The 19,724-nt window shown below is 43.8% G+C and overlaps 6 protein-coding genes across 6 annotated transcripts; 3 read left to right on the top strand and 3 right to left on the bottom strand.

Moving 5' to 3' along the window:
• Nucleotides 1-93: 93 nt before the first annotated feature.
• On the top strand, nucleotides 94-1,085 carry EAF02_010175 (uncharacterized protein; the record flags this gene model as incomplete). Its single annotated transcript, XM_038906223.1, has 2 exons — nucleotides 94-280; nucleotides 331-1,085. 2 exons carry the CDS (start codon nucleotides 94-96, stop codon nucleotides 1,083-1,085), a joined length of 942 nt encoding a protein of 313 aa, XP_038753950.1.
• A 202-nt stretch (nucleotides 1,086-1,287) lies between these two features.
• Nucleotides 1,288-2,531, bottom strand: EAF02_010174 (uncharacterized protein; the record flags this gene model as incomplete). The annotated part of the gene is made up of 2 exons (XM_038906222.1): nucleotides 1,288-1,853; nucleotides 1,916-2,531. The coding sequence occupies 2 exons, from the start codon at nucleotides 2,529-2,531 to the stop codon at nucleotides 1,288-1,290; spliced, it is 1,182 nt and encodes a 393-aa protein (XP_038753949.1).
• Nucleotides 2,532-3,487: 956 nt separating this feature from the next.
• Nucleotides 3,488-4,537, top strand: EAF02_010173 (uncharacterized protein; the record flags this gene model as incomplete). The annotated part of the gene is made up of 1 exon (XM_038906221.1): nucleotides 3,488-4,537. The coding sequence occupies one exon, from the start codon at nucleotides 3,488-3,490 to the stop codon at nucleotides 4,535-4,537; it is 1,050 nt and encodes a 349-aa protein (XP_038753948.1).
• A 1,952-nt stretch (nucleotides 4,538-6,489) lies between these two features.
• EAF02_010172 (uncharacterized protein) lies at nucleotides 6,490-9,519 on the bottom strand (the record flags this gene model as incomplete). The annotated part of the gene is made up of 3 exons (XM_038906220.1): nucleotides 6,490-6,574; nucleotides 6,632-9,242; nucleotides 9,297-9,519. The coding sequence occupies 3 exons, from the start codon at nucleotides 9,517-9,519 to the stop codon at nucleotides 6,490-6,492; spliced, it is 2,919 nt and encodes a 972-aa protein (XP_038753947.1).
• Nucleotides 9,520-14,354: 4,835 nt separating this feature from the next.
• Nucleotides 14,355-17,284, top strand: EAF02_010171 (uncharacterized protein; the record flags this gene model as incomplete). Its single annotated transcript, XM_038906219.1, has 2 exons — nucleotides 14,355-14,771; nucleotides 14,828-17,284. The coding sequence occupies 2 exons, from the start codon at nucleotides 14,355-14,357 to the stop codon at nucleotides 17,282-17,284; spliced, it is 2,874 nt and encodes a 957-aa protein (XP_038753946.1).
• Nucleotides 17,285-17,906: 622 nt separating this feature from the next.
• EAF02_010170 (uncharacterized protein) lies at nucleotides 17,907-18,547 on the bottom strand (the record flags this gene model as incomplete). The annotated part of the gene is given in 2 exon segments (XM_038906218.1): nucleotides 17,907-18,250; nucleotides 18,265-18,547. 2 exon segments carry the CDS (start codon nucleotides 18,545-18,547, stop codon nucleotides 17,907-17,909), a joined length of 627 nt encoding a protein of 208 aa, XP_038753945.1.
• Between the last annotated feature and the right edge of the window lie 1,177 nt (nucleotides 18,548-19,724).

Genomic DNA, 19,724 nt, shown 5'->3' with positions numbered 1-19,724 from the left:
AAATATGCTTACAGCCACATCTGATTTGTCGAATTGATATGGCTATCGGCACGCACTTCAACCACACATGTTATTTAGTGGAATGATATCCCAATGAGTCTTCAAGTGGAGTCTCTGGATATAGAGAATAGGTCTCAGGATATAGGGAATGAATCTCGGGATATTGAGGATGAGATTCAGGAACTGGAGAGGAAACTAGCAGTCGCAAAAGCCCGATTAGGCGATCGAGCTATATCCTCACCATTATCTAAAGATAAAGATCCTATTGCTATCAACAATGGTGAGAACATACTCATCTCTTTGGATGAAAGCTTTCTAACCAACCACTAGTTCTCTCTCCCCAGTCTAACCATTTCCTTCTCCTCCTCTCCGATTCCGCCCTCCCACTTGGTTCATTCGCCTTCAGTAGTGGTTTAGAATCCTACCTCGCGCACACAAAACCGAGATCATCATTCCCGGATTTCCTAGCCTTCTCACTATCTTCCTATGCATCTACTACCCTCCCATTCGTACTCGCTGCGCATCGGAACCCTAGAGATCTGGTTGATCTAGATGATGCTCAAGATGCATCGATCATGTGTACTGTGGGAAGACGTGCTTCGATTGCGCAGGGAAGAGCTTTATTATCTATCTGGGACCGATCATTTTCCGCTGCTTTGTCTAAAGGGTTGACTACTTCCGCTCCAGATGATGGAGTTCATACATTGAAGGAATTCTCCATGCTGCTAAAATCTATATCTTCGGCACCCAAAACAACATCTGGAGAAATACCGCCCGTATCAGCTCATCTTGCTCCTTTGTTTGGCGCCATTACATCAACTGTGGGAATGAGTCTAGAACAAACAGCTTATGTATTTATGTTAAGTCATGTGAAAGCACTGCTTTCAGCTGCGGTGAGAGCCAGTATGTTTGGGCCCTATCATGCCCAGAAGGTTTTGGCGAGTGAGGAGGTGCAAATAGGAATCAAAGAAGCTATTGAGAGGGAGTGGAATACCAAGGTTGAGGATGCGGGTCAAAGTGTACCGGTTATGGATCTATGGATTGGGAGGCATGAAATGTTGTATTCGAGAATTTTCAATAGCTGATGGTTGCATGATGACATCATGAGAACACAACCAATCACGGGACATTGGTACATTTTTTCCATTTTATTCCCTTATGACTTCTGCGTTCAAGGCTGAGACAAAGCTCCTATAATTTTGGCTCTTCTAAGCGACCGAATATTATACAGTATACATGACCATACTACGATAGTTGACCGACTCCTAAACTCCATTAATCCCCCATTTAATCACTATCGCTATCATAAGCTACTAATGGCCCTGCAGATGCTGTGGGTTTTGGTTTCGTCGCAACTGACCCCTTGGCACTTTCTAGTGCCGCCAAAGTACTACTGGAAAATATACCTCCACTCTCTTCTTTCTGTTCCGTCTGTTCGTAGGCATCCGCTTCAAGCATGAGTCTTTGCTCCTCTTCTAACTCAAGTCCCTGTCTACCCGCCGGATTTACCGCATTGGCACCTCTAGCAAAATAGACGTCATCAGGCGCCTCATAACCTGCTAATCCAAAACCTCCTTCTATCCTCTTACGTTTTCGTGCTTCCGGGTCGCGCCCTTCTATTTCAGCCACAAACTCTGCAGGTAGTGCCCTCCGAACAGCTTCCGCAGCTTGCTCTTCTATTCTCCGTACCTCTCGTGCTTGCGCCATCGGATTCGGATCGGCCGTCGCCCAACGTACGTTTAGGATTTCATTGTGGTCTAAGGATTGATGTGCCATTGCTTCTTTCGCAAACTGCGCATTGGCCTCATTCGAATATGTGATGAAAGCGACACCTCTCGTATTCAGAACTCGGACTAGGTAATACAGATTAGCATATGTTCATTGCCTCGTTTGAGAGAGAAGGAAAAGAACTTACTTCTCTCGACCTGGCCCCATTCGGCAAAATGTCGCGCAACAATCTCTTCAATATCATCACTGGCATGTATCCTTCCTACATAAATCGTCCTATTCTGCCTCATGAAACTTCCTGTACCTCCCATATCGTCTCTATAATCCGAGTGTTTATCGCGGCCAAATACATCAACGTTTGGATTGAACATATCATGAATTCCTGGTAATCGATGTAGATATTCACATTCCTGACCTTTTGGACAGATCCCCCTTGCAAAGAATAAACAGAAGTAACTACCTGTCACTTTGTCGGCTTTGGTATATCCGGTATCATTCGCAATGTTGCAACGCCCCGCAGCAGCTGTCTTAGATAGATATTTATCCTCCCGATCACCTCCTGACCATTTGTTATACCAGATATTAAAGATAGTACCAGTTTGTGGAGGAGGCTCGCTCTTCATCGTCGAGGGATCGACTTGGGGACGCGCTGGACGCTTTTTTCGACGGATGATTTTCTTAACTTTGCGCTCGGCGGGTGCGCCTGCTTCATTGTTTGTAGTGGTAAGGGCGGTAGAAGTTTCTTCCGGAGCTTCAGTGACCGGCGCCATGGTTGGAGGACTTGTGATCTCGACTTCGGCCATTTTTATGATGGATGTGGTTGTTGTGGTTCTGAGATAGGACTGAGAGCTTCGAAAAGTTTAAGGCTGAGGTCAATGCACCGCCACAATAGTTTACTTTTATGCCACACATCTCCATACCTAGGTAGGCCGGGGCTAGCAAAGCTAGGTAGGACGCAGACCAACTACAAGGTATTTTTACTTTTGTCTCTTGAAACTTAACATTGAATCGATATCTGAAATATTCAAAGACAATTCAAAAGAATGCTTCTTCTTTAACGATGCTAAACAAGACACGTAAGTCTCATGCGAGACATCCTCATTAGTTTGAGGGAGTAGTTATCGAGAGAAGACCCGGGTTAGTAACCTGCTCCTTATATACGAACTCCCCTGCTCCTGGTGAGCCACTAGCACAACCTTTATCCAGCCGAGCCAGCCTGCCTTTCGCGATTGATACTGGGTTTCCAACCATGTATTCGCTGCCAGCGAGCAGCCTTTAAGTCGTTAAACAAGCCGAGAAGTGCTCGAATCCGTTACCTATTGCTTTCTTTTTTAGCTACTGGGTATGTATATTTGACATTGGACACCCAGTCTCTGCCTCGTATCAGTCTGCCTTGCGTTAAGTATCGGGATGGTTCGCTGTGGTCGTGTAAATATGCACAGTGCCACATCCTCACATAACTACATCATCTCGCTCAGTAATCATTTTAAGGCTTCCCGTATAACATACCTATATCAGAACTCCCAACATTCAGCCGCGAGTCTTTGGAACTTGTGTGATACATTCAATCTTATAACCTATTTCGAGTCGAAACATTCAAATCATTCAATACACCAAATACACAAGTAATTGTCATTAACTCATGTTCGAAAGAAAATTCACATCTTTCCGAATGTTGATACCTTCCAGCCTTGACTTGTATTGAATATTGGCAGAACACAGATCCTGTCCGTTTACTCACTTCTACAGACTGCTCATTATGAGGTACGAAAAGAGAATCGAACCTCGTGTAAAAGCTCTCATTATCCTACTAGCAGTCGTCTGTTTTCCAATCACCTTATTTTGCATCTACAGACAAAGAGGACAAGGTGATTTCGATCGACTTCGGAAAGCACAAAGAAAAGAAATGGCCAAAGCTCGTAAAAGGAAGATCAGAGATCAACCCAAGCCGTTGGAAGAAAGGAGAAAGCGAGAATTATCTCTTGAGCCCACCGAACGAAGGAGGGATTTGACGAATGTTTTTTCGACCTGGAAGAGAAATAGAAAGACACCGGCAAGCCTCCTTCAACTGCCACCCCAGATTGTGGAGAAAATTCTGCAGGAAGTTCTAGGTGGGAACATATTCCATCTACTCCTATGTCGTCGAAGACTAGGGCATGTTCGCTGTAAGGAGCCTCATGATATCGAACATGCAGCCAGTTCTCAATACGACATTGAGCGCTCTTGCATTCCAAGTGCCCAAAGACGAAAGTACTTGGAATATGAATGGATGCGCCACCATACTCAAAGGCCCTCCCCATTCTATACACGTTCTGATTCTTGCCTCGCTGTTCTTCTCACGTGTCGCCAGGTATACAACCAAGGAATTCCCATTTTGTATTCTTGCAACACGTTTGATATCAACAATCCCGAGACATTACTTTACCTTTCACAGACCGTTATTCCTTCAAGATTCAAATCGATAAAATCTCTACAAATAGATGTTAATGCATCCATGGGTTCAAGTACCGAGACGGGGCTAGCTGACCCAACAGTAGAGTTTTCAGAATGGAAAATGTGTTTAGAGATATTGGAACGGTTGGACGGGTTGCAGAACTTGAGGTTGAGGGTGGAGTTCGAACTACAGGAATATTACCCTGATGTCATTTACAGCGATGAGCTGATTCAGAAGTCTCTGCAAGATTTACTGGATGTCATCAAGCTTAGTTCTTTGAGAGGACTGAGAAGATTCGATCTCGAGACTAATAGCCGGGATATCCAAGGTGTTGAACAGGCGGTTGAGAGTGTACGTGGTATTGTTTGTACTTAAGTAGAAGGTTTATGCGTCATATGAGGTACCTCGTATCACTATCCCTAAGTTTAGGATACAGTCTTCGGAGGAATGCAGCAAGTATAATAATAGAGAATGCCGTTCATTTCACTTTCACTATAATTCATTTGTATACCTAGCTAGTTTTCTTTAGGACCCAGGGGAAGAAGGAACAGCATTAGACTTGCTCCTTCAACGTTTGAATGGAATTCGATGTTCAGGACAGATGAAGTGTTCCATTTCATACAATATAAATAGACCAATGATATTAATGAATTGAAGTCCTTTGACCCTTGAGCTGCAGTCCGGACGACGATACCTTGAGTAAAAGTAACATTCATTCTCCCACCATCATAGCTATAAGCTATTCAAGGAATCCCGGAACGAACCTCGGATCTATTGTGCTCACAGATATCTATCAAACAGTTGGAATCCACAGTAAGTGTTGGTACCTACTCACCGGTACTAGTATCCACGATTTCAAATAAATAGACCAATTCCCAATCTCATTTCCCAAAAACACAGAACTATTCTTGCAACACCTAACTAACCAGTCAAACAAACGTCTCTTGTTCACAACATACTTCACCATGGCGCAAACCACCATCGAAACACCACCCTCCCTCCCCGACGTCCTAGTCCAAAACATCACATCAATCAAAAAAGGAGAATACGAGCTCGACCTACCCAGCTCATTTAGTTTCGGCCCCAGTAAGTGCCATGTCTCCAAGTCCTCTCCTCCGTATATCACAATCCCAATCCTAATTCACGACCCCCTCCCCCAGGAATCTTCGGAGGCCTAGTCATATCCATAACGCACCAGCAGTCCAAAAATACTTCACCGAAACACATCACGAATACAATCAACCCGATATATTAAGCATGTAATGGCAATTCTCCGTCTGCTCTTTCCCTCCATCGCAACACTAAGTATCAGGGATGTCCATCTCGGGAAATCCCCTTCCACTATCCTCGTTACTGTTAGTCAAAAAGGGAAAGAATGCATGATGGGTTTTATGAAGTAAACTCTCTTTCCCCTCACCTCCTCATTCTCAATTCCATTCCATTCCCTTCACCAAACCAGACCAAACCAAACAAACCCAGACCCTCCCTCTCCCTTAGCCTCACAAACCTCTCCCACACCCAAGTCTATTCCTTCCCCATCCCGCAGACCCTGCACCCCTCCCCCCACCAACACGCATCCCCCACCTCACAACCACCCCCTCCCCGCACTAAATCTCCTCCCAAACCCCCCACCACTCCTCCTCCTTCCAAAACATACACTCCCATCTCAAATTCTTCATCCCCCCTCCCCAATCTCCGCAATCAATAGCTTACCCCCACCCACCCCTCCACAACCTCCACAAACGAAACCCTCAGCTTCCTCCTCCACATCTCCTTTCCCATCCTCGATAACTTTTACCCGGAAAAGCGTCGAGAGGACAGGCTGCAACGGTGCAAGCAGGACTAGAACAGAGCAGAAGAGAGAGCGAGAAATGGGTGTGTCAAAGATTGTGGATGCGGAGTCTGGATCTTACCGAGCTCCCGCGATGATTACTTCTCTAGCGGCGAGTATTGAGATGAAGAAATTGTTGCCGCCAGGAGGAGCGAAGTGGTTGTTTATGAGAGCGCAGGCGAAAGAAATTAAAGATGGGAGGTTGAGTATGGAAGTTATGGTGTTTAATGAGGGAATGGGATTGGTAGCGTTTAGTCAACAACTTTGTCCGAAATAAGCAGAAGCTTTAGTATCGTCTCTGGGTATGGTGGTGCGATGGCTGGTCAACCTGATAAAGTTTCCTTCACTTGATTTACTGTTGTCTTTGTAAACCCGTGTGAGGGTGGTAGTAATTTTCATCATAATAAACATCTATTTAATAGCTCAAAAGAAACTCCTCCCAAATGCACAAACTCAGATAAACTAGCATATTAAGTATATGTGATGCCATATCCACCTATAATGCCCACTCGTTTTTGTCATCCGCAGACGTAACAAATGGTTCATCAATTCGTTTAATAGCAAAGTCGCTACAAAGGATACTGTTTCTTAAGTTAGCAAGACAAGAGCCGCCACAAGCATGCAAAAAACAGACTTACCAAGCACTAGCTACCAAACCGTCCAGCTCTGCAATTAAGGCCTCCCTCTTCGCACCCATAACCATACCTTTGCTAATCGACATCTGCACTTCCCTAATTCTCTTTGCCCTACCCACTCCCACCTGATCCATGACTCTCTTGCCCAAACAATCGCTGTGAAAAGCATGTTGACAAGGAAATACAAAGAATTGTCTGCTCAGCAACGGTAAGGTGCACACGTAGCATTTTTCTCCCGGTTCCACAATCGCATAGCGTTGATCGAGAGTGGCGATATCAATTTTAATATTGGTAGCCGTCTGAGATGATTCGTCCATTTCTTTCTTGAGAGAATCGATATTACGACTGTAATCCTCTAGCGCCGCGCATATTTCTTCTTTGAAATCGTCTATGACGACGAAATCTGGAAAGAAAGGAATTAAATCTTCGATTTTGAGGAGATCACAACGTTTGAGGAATTCAATGGCGGTTTTGATGCCATTTGATTGAGAAATGACTTTCTTCGCCACGGCGAGCCACAGTTTTTTCCGTAATGGGGGATTTGAAAGAGGGCGATCGGCAACGAGTGAGGCGAGATCTATCTCTGAATGTGCGAGAGCGAGTTCCACTGCTTGCAGATATTGCCCCATAGTGCTATATATGTGTACACATGATTGGACTCGCGAGTGTTGAATGCAGAGTCGAAGAGCAAAGTCTGAATCAAAACTTGGCTCGTCACCTTGTGATTCGAGATACGAAAGGAGAGCCGATTCATCCTTTGATGGATGAGAGGCATAAATTGAAATTAGTGTATTATGTACGGCAGCATCGGTTGAGTTTAGGTGATTGATGACATGTAGAAGGTAACGAATAGCTTGGTTTTGAGAAACAGACCCTTCAAAATACTTGTCGTAGTTCAGTAAGGCAGGAATGAGATTCCGAGGCTTCAATTCCGAGTGTCTTATAAGAATATCTACAAGATCAGTGGCCACATGTGTCATGAGTCCACTGCTGTATCTGTAAAAGATTTCGGGTGCTGTCTGCTTCTTCAATACATCCAACGCCTCCTTCCAACGTTCTCTTTGAATCCAATAGGAGAGAACGTAATTGTAGTCGTTTACAGCACTAGCAAAGAAAAGGAGTTCATCTTCCCTGCCGTGACTGCTAATTATATCGTAGGTGGTCTTCTTGTCAAGGTCACTTTTGTATTTTGTGACAAAATCCTGATATTCAGCTCGAATTGTGTCCAATTGATTTCTCGTCTCTGTAGGATTCAAATTCTCAGATAATTCTGCCTTAGTGACGATCGTATCGTCAAGAGAGTTAAGCTTCGACATAAAAATCTCAACAAGCCAACTTGCAATCATGATACGTTGCATAATGGAGGCCTTTCTGTAGGTTGTGAGTTTTGTAAGGAGATACTTTCGTAAGGCATCTTGCTGGTCGTTATCAACGAATGTGAGTGCAACTTGTTCAAATGGTTTGCTACTCTTTCCATAAACCCCCGCAGCTTCAAGATATGAGCCTTTACTAATGAGATAGTCACCAGATGCTGTGGCAACAGCATCCTTCTGAGCTGGTCCTTTAGCATAACGTAAGGCTGCATCAAAATGTTCGGTCTGAAGCATAACTTTCCATACATCTCTATCTTCGTCTGTGACAACAATTTCATAAATTTCTTGTGTAGTGAAGAGCCAAAATGTGTTCTTCTCTTGATCAGCGAACAGTCCCAGTGCTTGTTGACCAGGTTCCAAGACCACTTGATCAAATATCACTCTATCGTCCAGTCGATTGACAGCAACAACACGTCCCCCAATCAGATGAAGAATATGCCATTGAGTCAATGCAATCGAGTCGATTGAATCTGGAACTGGCTTCTTGCGACCCATCGAGTTCTCTGAAGCTGGCAATTGAGATCTAGGTAACAATTTCGCCTCGGTAAACAATCTTGCACCTAAATCCGAGGTTGCTGGTGTGGTCATTAATGTACCGTAGTATACACCTTGCGATGATAGCCACGCAAAGGTACGATCTGGGGTCAAACTTTCCATAGACGCAGAGTCGGGATGATTTGGAGACACCACAAGAGAAGAAGCTGCAGTTGTAGATATCCTAGACAACTCATGAACCGTGGGTTGTTCCGTCTCGAAAAGCCGTGTAAATATTGATGCACCTCCTTCATGTGCCACCCGGCCAATCTTGCCTATTAAGTGAAGCACCCGACTTTGTGTAGCTACCATTACTCGTCGAACTTCTTTGGCGTCAGGTCTACCAGTAACGAGATCCACCCACAGTCCGGTAACAGGTCCATCTGGAAGCCTCATAAGTGCTTTTAGGTATTTGTCCTCTTTACGGTAAAATTCCGTAGCTGTTTCGATATACCCTTCATAAATCATTCCATCCGACGTCCCAATGAGTATTTCCCTGGTCGAGGATGTCGGCAACGAGGGATTCCAAGCAATACATTCTATCGACACGCCTCGTAATCGTGAAAGAGGCCTGGGCTGCCTGGATTGTGTATGAAGGTAATAGTTTTCCCCTTGCGAAGTACATATGATCAAATGTGAAGCTGTTGGGTCGAGAAACATGCGCCGTATCACTCCAACTTCCGAGGTCTTTTTGGGGAGATCAATATCTAGATTAACAGTCAACTAGCTGGTCGAAGAGACAGAACATTTTAAAGTCTCACCATCTATATCTGCAGGATTGTCCAAGTCGATTCGGAGAATCCTGCCATTCGAAAGTGCCAAAACCAGGACATTATTTGCAACCTGCGCCGCTACGAAGTCGGAGGCTATAGAGAATTGAAGTTGTACCTTTTCCACATTAAATATAGGAAGCGCAATCTCATTGAGATTGAGATCTTGTAGATTTCTTGCGGCTACGTAGCCGCTTGACGGGTCGAGAGCCATCCGTCGTTGTTATATGAGCTACCTCATGGTCGTTGAGCCCAAGGCTGTAATTCGCTGTCCAAGGCTGGCAAGCCATAGCTTCGAATTGCACTTGATGACTTAAGAGTAGACCGTATCTATATCACGTGATTTGTAGCTATGTAGCAATCGACTTCTGGGGCCTTTCGACATGTCTGGAGCTATATCGTCCTTGTACAAAGTGAGGGATACGAAGCTTCCTATTTTGCGGGTAATAGCGTTTTATCATCCTGAATGCGGTATATCTATATGCAGCATCTAATTTGAAGTTCTACAACATACAACTTGGAGTTTCCCTTCAAGCTGAGGAATTCTACCCAAGTTCGATTAGGATTAGACAATGACAAATGATATGACTACTCTCTTCATATAGGAATGACACTTTCTGTTCTCCTACTGTAAACACTGCCAGTACTCGTTATAGTCCCACAGCCTTACTCTACTTCTACGAGGCTGTGTATCTAAAACCAAAGCGAGAACTCTCTGATGTCACCCCGAAGCACCGCACTCGTGAAATAGATATGGATTCCACAGCATGATTCATCTCGTATGTCAAGTTTGGATACATTTTCCTCAAGCTTACGACCACTCTTCGTGGTACCGGTACGTGTTGGTAGCTACATCTCTCGTGGTCCGAGGTCGTTAGCATCTGTCGCACTGTCTCGAGGTTTCCGGGAGAGAGTGCATACCCTCTCTCGGTCCTCCCACTAATCCCGCTGGGGTAGTCCTAGATCCCAATGTGAAGCATGATCAAAATTTGTATCGGCGGGACGACTTGGTATGGAACCCACTAGTCAGTCCACTTCTTGAGTTACCGATTTTTGTCCATCTGTGCGGAATCATGAATACGAAGTCAAACGTCAGCAGGAGGACTTTGAAAACCTCTTGGCCTGGGCATTGAGTTTGTAAGCACAGAGAATTTCGGTGTATCATGGTTCAGCCATATTGAAGATATATTTCCATGGGCAAGGTCGCAAAATTCCTCCGGCTCTTGGAAAGTCAAGGTGTCAAATGGGGGCGGAGGTTTCACCACCCCTGAGCCAAAATATGAAAACAATGTTTATAATATATTTTGATTTGTGGGGGCTTCACATGCTGCCAATACTATGTTTAGATCAGTAGGAATGAAAAGGGTCTTTGAAAAGATGATAGGCTAGGAAAGATTGAAGGACAAGGAATATCGAGGCAACAGTGATAGCATTGAGAAAAAGAGATTAAGAATGCATGAAACGAGTTTTGATAAGGAGAATCTTATTTCTTCTTCAGATGAACTCAGACAGGTGAGCTCATATCTTCAGATATAGTGTAGATCATGCTGAAAAGGAAATGAATGATACTTTGTGTTGTGCCACTGACCCAGGCCAAAAGAAAGAAAAGACAGCGAGACTGATGATGCGTAAAATCTTTGTCAAACAAACAAAAGACGACGCGAAAGAGGAGTTGAAACAGACATACCGAATATCAATCTTTTATGGATCTAAATCTGGACGGATCTTTTGCGGCTTTGGAAAGCAACGTAAACTTTGATTTTTCCAGTAGTGCATATGTACAAGTGTTCACGACATGATTCCTTTTCTCGGTACAAATATCCTCCTATTTTTGGTCAATGCTTTCGCGACCCTTGAAGTTTCATAATTGATCTACGGTCATTAGGATTAGATCATTGGACCAATTCTCAAACATCAAACAGAATCATCAACAAAAGATCATCAACTGAATGGTACCGGTTATTCTATCATGCCCATTGACAGCGGCAAATCGAATGGAGAATCTCCCCGTCGAAGAGTTTTATTTATTTATCCATATTGTTCAATTATTACTCGGCGATTACTTTTGGGCCCTTTTCATGTTGGGCTCGATGCTACTTACTATCAGGGCATAGATTGTTATGTAGCTTTCTTTATATAGTTGTGGATTGCACGAAAGTGTGGGTAGCTTTTGGTTGGAGGCCGGAGGAAAGATAAACTTGTTGTAATGAGTACCTAGTTAGTTGCAGGATGTCGCCGCCACTGAAGTGATGCATGGTCTAGCCATAACCATACGGTAGTTTAGCGAGAGCTCATCGGCAGGTTCATGCTGTCGATACGATCCTACGAATCGTTCTTCTGTTCTCTCGCAGTTCGAATTGATTCTTCTTCTTACGACAATGGTATGTACGTAGGCATGACATAGCAGGTATTAGTCGGTAGATGAGAACATATAAAGTCTGGAATATTCAGATGATCCGTACTTGTGAACCAAACTCCAAGATGGAAATTACTATTCCATACTAGTCGACGCTTTACTCCGTACCATTTTCCCGACTTTCTTTTTAAGTTTTTTCCCTTTGGCACTGACAGCTAAAATCCCTAAGGCTATCTGAGTTATGATGCCATTTTCCGGAGCCACGCCTCCCCCGACCATTCGCGCGCACAAGCTCTTTTGACCAACCGACTTTGGAACGTTTCATATCTCTCTAGGTAAAAGATAATCAGCGACTATCAAACGCCGTGAGTCTATGTCAGGACCAATTGAAAGTTGAAGATCAGGGTCATCTCTAGGACGACCAAAAAAGTTGAGACTGTGCGATATTTGGAAGAGAGGAAGAGAGGAGGCAAAGAGGCAAATGATTTATTTCGACAAATAAGATTTATGAAAGTATTCATCTTTTTATATTGATCTGACTACCTGACTACCGGTTGCATGAAAATTTGTTGCCAGCGCATAAGGTAGAAATCTGGTAGGATATACTGTATGTACATGTACAGCCTTTGGGACCGCTATGTCTTTCCTTGTTTTTCTCTCGAGAGATGGGGATAAACGCACATACAGACAGATAGACAGACAGACTGTACCAAAATTCCTCAAACATTGGATCATCCCTCATTCACCCGTTTATCAATCCGAAGCGTGGGGAGCAGTTTGTGATGATTATGATATTTGGAAATATGGATAACGATAGGTAGCTGAATTAATATTGATGAAGCCACCTTCGCTCTCCTCAGACCCTATCTATCTCCAGACCCTCTGGCCTGAAGGTCTCTCTCTTGAGTCTTGAGTCTTCACCTCGTAATGAGGAGCAGAAACACAAATCCAATCCCCACCTCACATGATCTAGATGGATCGGTTTTGGCTTCCGGAGAAACATTTGGGAGTCATCCTACATGTTTGCCGAGTAGAAGCATAGCATCCCTAGTCATTTTCGACGCATTTTGACCAATATGGACGGTTAGATTATGTCGATATGCTTTCTCCATCAGTTGCTGCGATCTAGAATGATTTTAGTTGCAGAGTCCCAAGCAGAAGTGCAGATAGCAGCAGCATAGCACTCTCCACTCGCATATGGACAGAGTGCTAGGAAGTAAGTAGTAATAAGTAGGTAGGTAGGTATGCCCGGTAAGGCTAGTTGTAACTAAAACCAACAGCTATCTACGAAGTATCTGTCTGTCTATCTATCTATCTACGGAGTATCTGCTATGTATCCATCTACCCAGTCCACTCAGCATCATAAAAGTTTTCTCGCTGGGAAAAGGCTTGAAAGATGCATAATCATTTGACCCTTGACCATATTGAGTTAATCTTCTGATTACGCCTTTCCCTCTCTTTGCCTTAGCATGTACATATGTGTTGAATCCTTGTTCCCTTCATCTTCATCCCAAGGCAAATCAGAAGGGATCTGACTGTCCTCACTCATCGCCTCTTTTCCCTTTTTTCCCTGGGATCCACTCATACAAAACATAGCGTGATAGCTTACTTTGGCAGCCGCGTCCATAATTGTCTCAGAAAAGAGGTTAATAAAACTTCGTATATCGTGGATTCGTGGATTCGTGGTGAAGCCAGTCGTCGCTCCCTTCATCCAGCGTCGAACCTTGAATCAGACCTTACTTGCGTCGAGGTATTAAACAGAGACCCAAGAATTCGGTCGGTCATTATTCATAAAAACCTTGATCGAGCGTACGTACAATACCGATCTAGTATCCAGCAGATTGTATGCAGCATTTGCAGTTTATTAATAATTCTATATTCTATATCCATTTCCATTTCACCTATTTTATTTGAATCTATTTATTCTCTTTCTTCTCTTTCTGCTCTTGCTCGTTTAATAGTGAGAAATACCAACCGACCTACTCCATACCCTCACTCACCTCAACGCCTTCCCTGGATAACCCTCTAACCCTCTAACCCTCCTCCCTCCAACCCTCTCCACTCCCACTTCCAAACTTAATTCACAACAACAACAATCCACCTCGGATTGGCTCAATCCCTAATCCCTACTCACATGGGCACGCTCGCACGTACTTCATCCTTGTATTACTCAACCCTCCAAGTGCCTCCACCTCCTTCCTCTCGGTGTCTGTTCTTTAAATTCTATCCCACCCAACTCCACAATCCACGAATCTTCGATAGATCTTTACCAGGTGTTGTATCTATAAACTCTTATTCAAATAGATCCTGGAAGATCTATATCGACCATACAAGAAGAACGACATCCCTTGCACCACAATCATTGAGCAATTGAGCATTCATTCGCATACATAAAGTACTTACCGACCGACCTACCTACCTACCTAAAAAAGAAAAAGAAGTCCCAAACCACTTCAATTCACGCCAACCTATCGACACTCCCTTTGAAGCATTTGTTCTTCAATCTTTCCAAACAAACAACCGCCATCTGATCTTTATATTCATTCGTCGGACCTCAGATTTTCTGACTGGTTTTCGCAAATAATCATCTCGCCAAGTTTATTCACTTTCACTACCAATTCGCTCCTGCTTTTCCAAATCCACTTCGCATATTTAATCAACCACCTTCATGCCTATTTAATGACATCCACGCAATGGCAATGCTAGCTTCAAAGAATCCCTTTCCCGCATCGCTGGGCCCGTCCTCATCTTCCTTTTCTTCTAATTCACAAACAGCCACTACTCAATCGAGTAGAAGAGCGCCCGCCATGTTGGCCACAAATCAAACATTCGCGAGCCCGACAGAATCTGAGTTTTCAGATGTTGATGGCCCAGAGTCGGCGAAGAGATGGGACGAGGATCAAGTTGGCGACTGGCTAAGAAGCATCAACTGTGGCGACTATGAGAAGTTATTCAAGAAAAACAATATCAACGGCGAGAATCTTTTGGAGATGGACAAAGCAGTACTCCAGGAAATGGGCATTGAAAAGATAGGAGATCGCGTTCGTTTATTCTTGGGCATCAAGAAACTCAGGACGAAGGCATATGCCAACCAGAAGAAAAGAAATAGGGTAAGTATTCGTTTGCTTCTCATTGTCGCGGATCGATATTGACCATTCAATCGCAGGATTCTTTCGCGACCTTGGATACTTTTGCACACACTCCATCTTCCTCTGGTTCGCCTCGCCCCACAAACTCTGGAAGTCGAAACATGTCTACGTCTACCAATAAGAGATTCTCAAGGCAGTTTGATACATTCAATACCGCTACAGCGATCCCCGAGAACGTTAGCAAAGCAGTTTCGCGACCCGTCTCACCATTAACAAACTCTGAAGTTCGACCTGTACGACAACAACAAAGATATGGTGTTATGAGCCCCGCAGAACAAATGAAGCGAGACCAAAATCAAGGATACTTCAATGGTTCAAGTAACATTAGCATACCAGGCAGCGCTGCAACTATTTCCGGAAGACGCCCCACCACTCCATCTGATCCCACACAACCACAGATAGCTCGACTAGCTACCGGTCATACTCGAGCCAATCCCAGCATCGACGGCTCACTCATGGCCTCATTGCCAACAAACCAAGATGTCATCAGGGTGATATCTTCTAAGGGTGTCACAAAGGTGGTCAAGGTTGCAGATTGTAGCTCTTGTGACGAGGTGATGCGATTGACTCTGAGAAAATTCGGCTACCGTGAGGATCATGATCGGAACTATTGTTTCTGGGTTCTTGCTGGTGTTGATCCGGATCCTAGCCAATGCCGTCGATTGCCAGAAGCTGAACTTTGGCGTATCATCAAAGATCAAAAGAGGGCAGAAAGAAACAGACTTATCCTGCGAAAGATACACGCAGGTGAACCTGGCGACGACGAGCTACAGCGAGCCGCTAGCATCGCGTTGGAGGAGGCTACAACAACTCATAACCGCGCCATTGAAACATCCGATAACAAGCGCAGTCAACTCAAAGTTCAGAAAATGCTCGGAGAAACCTGGAATGACAATCTTCAGCATCCACTATCACCTGCCTCGTTTCAATCCACTGGATCCAACTTGTCTATTACCGAGAGAGAACGTAACGTTTATAACGCGGCGAAGGATCTTGAAAGGCCATTGCCAGCTGACATGAGGGAGAGCTCAAGACAGAAGGCGAGTAAGAAAGGTGGTGGTCTACGCCACTTCTTTGGACAAAGGCCTCCAAGTGAATTGATCACATCAGATTTGACGACATACTTCCCTGACCATCCTCGTGAAGAGATTGATCGTACTGCCAGACTTTCGCTACGGAGATCCACTCGCCTTAGTAAGGTCAACAGTCGTTTGAGCGTTGCCAGTAATTTGAGCTTTGCTTCGAGCGTAGCCGATGCACCTCCAATGCCAACTATTGCCGATACTTGGCTCATGGGCAATAGCCAGTTAGCGAAAATAAGGCCATTGGACCTTTCAAGGGCAACTAGTAGTCGATTTAGAGATTCGGTGGCTTCCTCATTGCTTGACATCGTTCAAGAAGAATCGCCAACCGAACCAAATCGCAAATCCTACGTCTCATTTGCGACTGACAGCGGATCTGACACTACCAATGTTAATGTAACTGCTGACGATTCAAGTAGCGTGAGAGATAGCTATTTTGAAGATGGCAGTACAGAAGCTGGAGATTCTCTGAAAGAGATTACCCAAGCTCTAAATAATGATGGAGAGGAATTAGATGAGGAACTAGAGAGTTTCCTGCAGGGTGATTCTTGGGATGACAGTAAATGGATGAAGGGTGCACTCATTGGTCAAGGTTCCTTTGGTAGTGTTTTCCTGGCTTTGCATGCTGTCACTGGTGAACTTCTTGCGGTCAAGCAAGTCGAGACACCTTCGCCAAGCACAGACAGTAAAAATGATGCTCGCAAAAAGAGTATGATCGACGCTTTGAAGCGCGAGATTAGTTTCCTTCGTGATCTCCAGCACCCCAACATCGTCCAGTACCTTGGAGCAAGCTCATCTGATAACCATCTCAACATTTTCCTCGAATATGTCCCTGGTGGCTCTGTCCAAACCATGCTTAATTCCTACGGAGCATTGGGAGAGCCATTAATTCGAAGTTTTGTGCGACAAATCGTTACTGGCTTGGCTTATCTCCATGGTAAAGATATTATTCACAGAGATATTAAAGGTGCAAACATCCTTGTTGACAACAAGGGTGGAATCAAAATCTCTGATTTTGGAATCTCAAAGAAGATTGAAGCATCAAATCTTCTCAATGGACCTGGCAACAACAAGAATCGACCTTCTCTACAAGGTTCTGTCTTTTGGATGGCACCTGAGGTCGTCAAACAAACTGCCTATACACGCAAAGCTGATATTTGGTCACTCGGCTGCCTTGTCATTGAAATGATGACAGGTACTCACCCATTCCCTGATTGCTCTCAACTCCAGGCCATCTTCAAGATTGGTGGTGCAAGAATCAGTCCCACGGTACCAGATGAAGCTAGCTCCGATGCAAAGATCTTTTTGGCTTCAACTTTTGAAGTTGAACACACTAAACGACCAAGTGCTGACGAGCTGTTACTCAGTCCATTTTTGAACCCAATCACTTGATTAAGTCATTGATGAATCTTTTGTGGCACCTGTATTAAGTTAGTATATGCTTCAAATGCATTGCAAGCGCTGGAAATTGCATCGTATTGGAGTTCCTACTTTCAGCATATTCATTTTCTTGTACACTTTTTTTTCTTTTTTCTTTTCTTTTTTCTTTTCCTTTTTTTGATGTCGTAACGAAACACGATACCCAATGCTTCCTATGGATTTAGGCATAATAAGGGTACATAACATAGACGCATGGATGACGGGAGGAGTGCACTGTGACATCACTGGTTGATCTCTTCTTTTGGTGGCAAGCAGGTACATTTTAGGAGGTTATGAAAAACGAAGGCGGTCATTATGAAACAATGTATCCAAAGGGGGTGAAATGGAAAGATGGAAGATACGTATGAAAAAGTCGCGGGATTTCAAAGTGTACAAATATAGGGTAGTAACCGATATGATCATCATGATTCAAATTATACAGAAACATACGTTTTAAATGCACTTGGTTTGTTCAACGCGATTTTTAATTTTGAAATGCTATAAAAATATGGGTTATCTGTGCAAACCATCTTCCTGTCTCGTCTCTCTATTTGAACTCTTCAAATTCTCTAGAAAATCATCGTCATCAGTATCTTCAGAAGTCCCCTCCCTCTTCGCGAGCGGGAATGTAAAGACGCATCACATCTCGTACATATGATGGAGGAAATCCCTCGGAAATCGCATCTCGAATCCCGCGATTCATGCGCGTAACATATTCTGGATTGGGAGCCGAGGGGGTGATACGCAGGGTATCGATGTAGGTTAGTGCGCGGATTTGGAGGGGTGGTGATGGTTGGGATGGTTGGGAGGCGGTGGGGAGAAAGAGAGGAGGAGGAGAAGGAGGAGAGGGCGCAGAGAAAAAATGACGAGGGAAGCAGAGGGGGGAATGCCAACCCGGCACTTGAAACTTCGGAAACGGAAACCGTGGAAACGGAATCCCTGGAAACAGAAACGGAACCAGGAAATAAAGACAAGAGAAAGGATATTGTGGGCGCACCAAGGGAGGGCGAAACGGATCGGAGGGTGATCAGAGGAGAAATTTTCGTGTATGCGAAGGGGACGCCTTCGCTTGTGTCGAGGAGGGTTTCGTCGCGGGGGGAGAGGGTGTAGAGGAGTCCGTAGACGGTGGTTGAGGATTTTGAGGGGTGGAGGGGAGTTTGGTGGTTGTTTCGTTTGTGTGTGTGGGGGGAGGGTTAGACTCATCCCCAGAATCCCCACAGAAAACAATATTAGCATAGCCCCTCTGATTCACAATCCATCGATAGTTCTGCAACACACCCGTGCCTACATATGTCGAGTCTGGACAGCGGGTTTTCATCTGTGTGAGAGAGAGGTTGGAACCGTAGGCGAAGTAGAGGGTTTGTGGTGAGGGGGTGGGACATCTTTTATTTTATTTTGTTTCTGTTTTTCTGTTTGTTTTGGCTTTGCTTTGTTTACTTATTGATAGTGTTGATAGTGTCAATAGTTTCGATGTCGATATCGATGTTGAAGATGCAGAAGAAAAAGAAAAGAAGTATATCTGCTCAATCGAAATAGAAGTAGGAGTAAGGGTAAGAGTAAGAATAAAACCATCCAACTATCTATCTATCTCCTTCTAACTCCTACCTCCTTCCCCAATCAAACCCCAAACAGAAGTGAATATAGTATCAGTATCCCCTCAAGATTCAAACTCGAATCTTGCAGTCTGATAATAATAATAATAATAATAATAATAATAATAATAATAATAATAATAATAATAATAATAATAATAATAATAATAATAATAAATAATAAACACAAGTGATTGATTAACAGTATAAATCGAAGAAAAGAAAGTTGAGAAGAAAATCATTTATTCATTCATTCATTTCTTTTCTCTCTTCCTTCACTTTCCATCCATCCACCCATCACATCAAATAACAAAGGAAACCATCCTATCCCTATCCCATTATACCAGTGACCATTACCACAATAAAACAACAAACAAAAAAAGAAAGGAAGACAAGAAAGGAAGAAAGAAAGAAAGAAAGAAAGAAAGGGAAAAGAAAGAGTAAAAGAGAAAGAAAAGAAAGAATAAGAAAGAAAGAGAAAAGAAAGAAAGAACCAAAAAAATACACGCTTCTCAATACCTACTCTACTCATTATCCAAACCCAGAACCCTCCTACCAAATCTACAAGTCTACAAATCTACAAACCGACAACGCTACAAACCGACTACAACCGTACAAACCTACAACCTACAAACCTATAATCAGATCTCTCCTCTCCTCTCTCTCTCTCTCTCTCTCTCTCTACTCTAAAGAGTCGGGTGATAGTGACCTCGGGAAGCGAAGCAAGATAAAGTAAATGAACATACATAGGTATATGTATATAAGTATAATGCATGTAAAATAAATTTGATTTCAATCTACCTAGATATTTTCAATTCAAT

The sequence above is a fragment of the Botrytis sinoallii genome (genome assembly GCF_014898435.1).
Source record: "Botrytis sinoallii strain Bc 23 chromosome Unknown BSIN_024, whole genome shotgun sequence".
Taxonomy (NCBI): Eukaryota; Fungi; Ascomycota; class Leotiomycetes; order Helotiales; family Sclerotiniaceae; genus Botrytis; species Botrytis sinoallii.
Note: the sequence above shows the minus strand (reverse complement) of the source record. Positions and strands in the feature narration are given on the sequence as shown.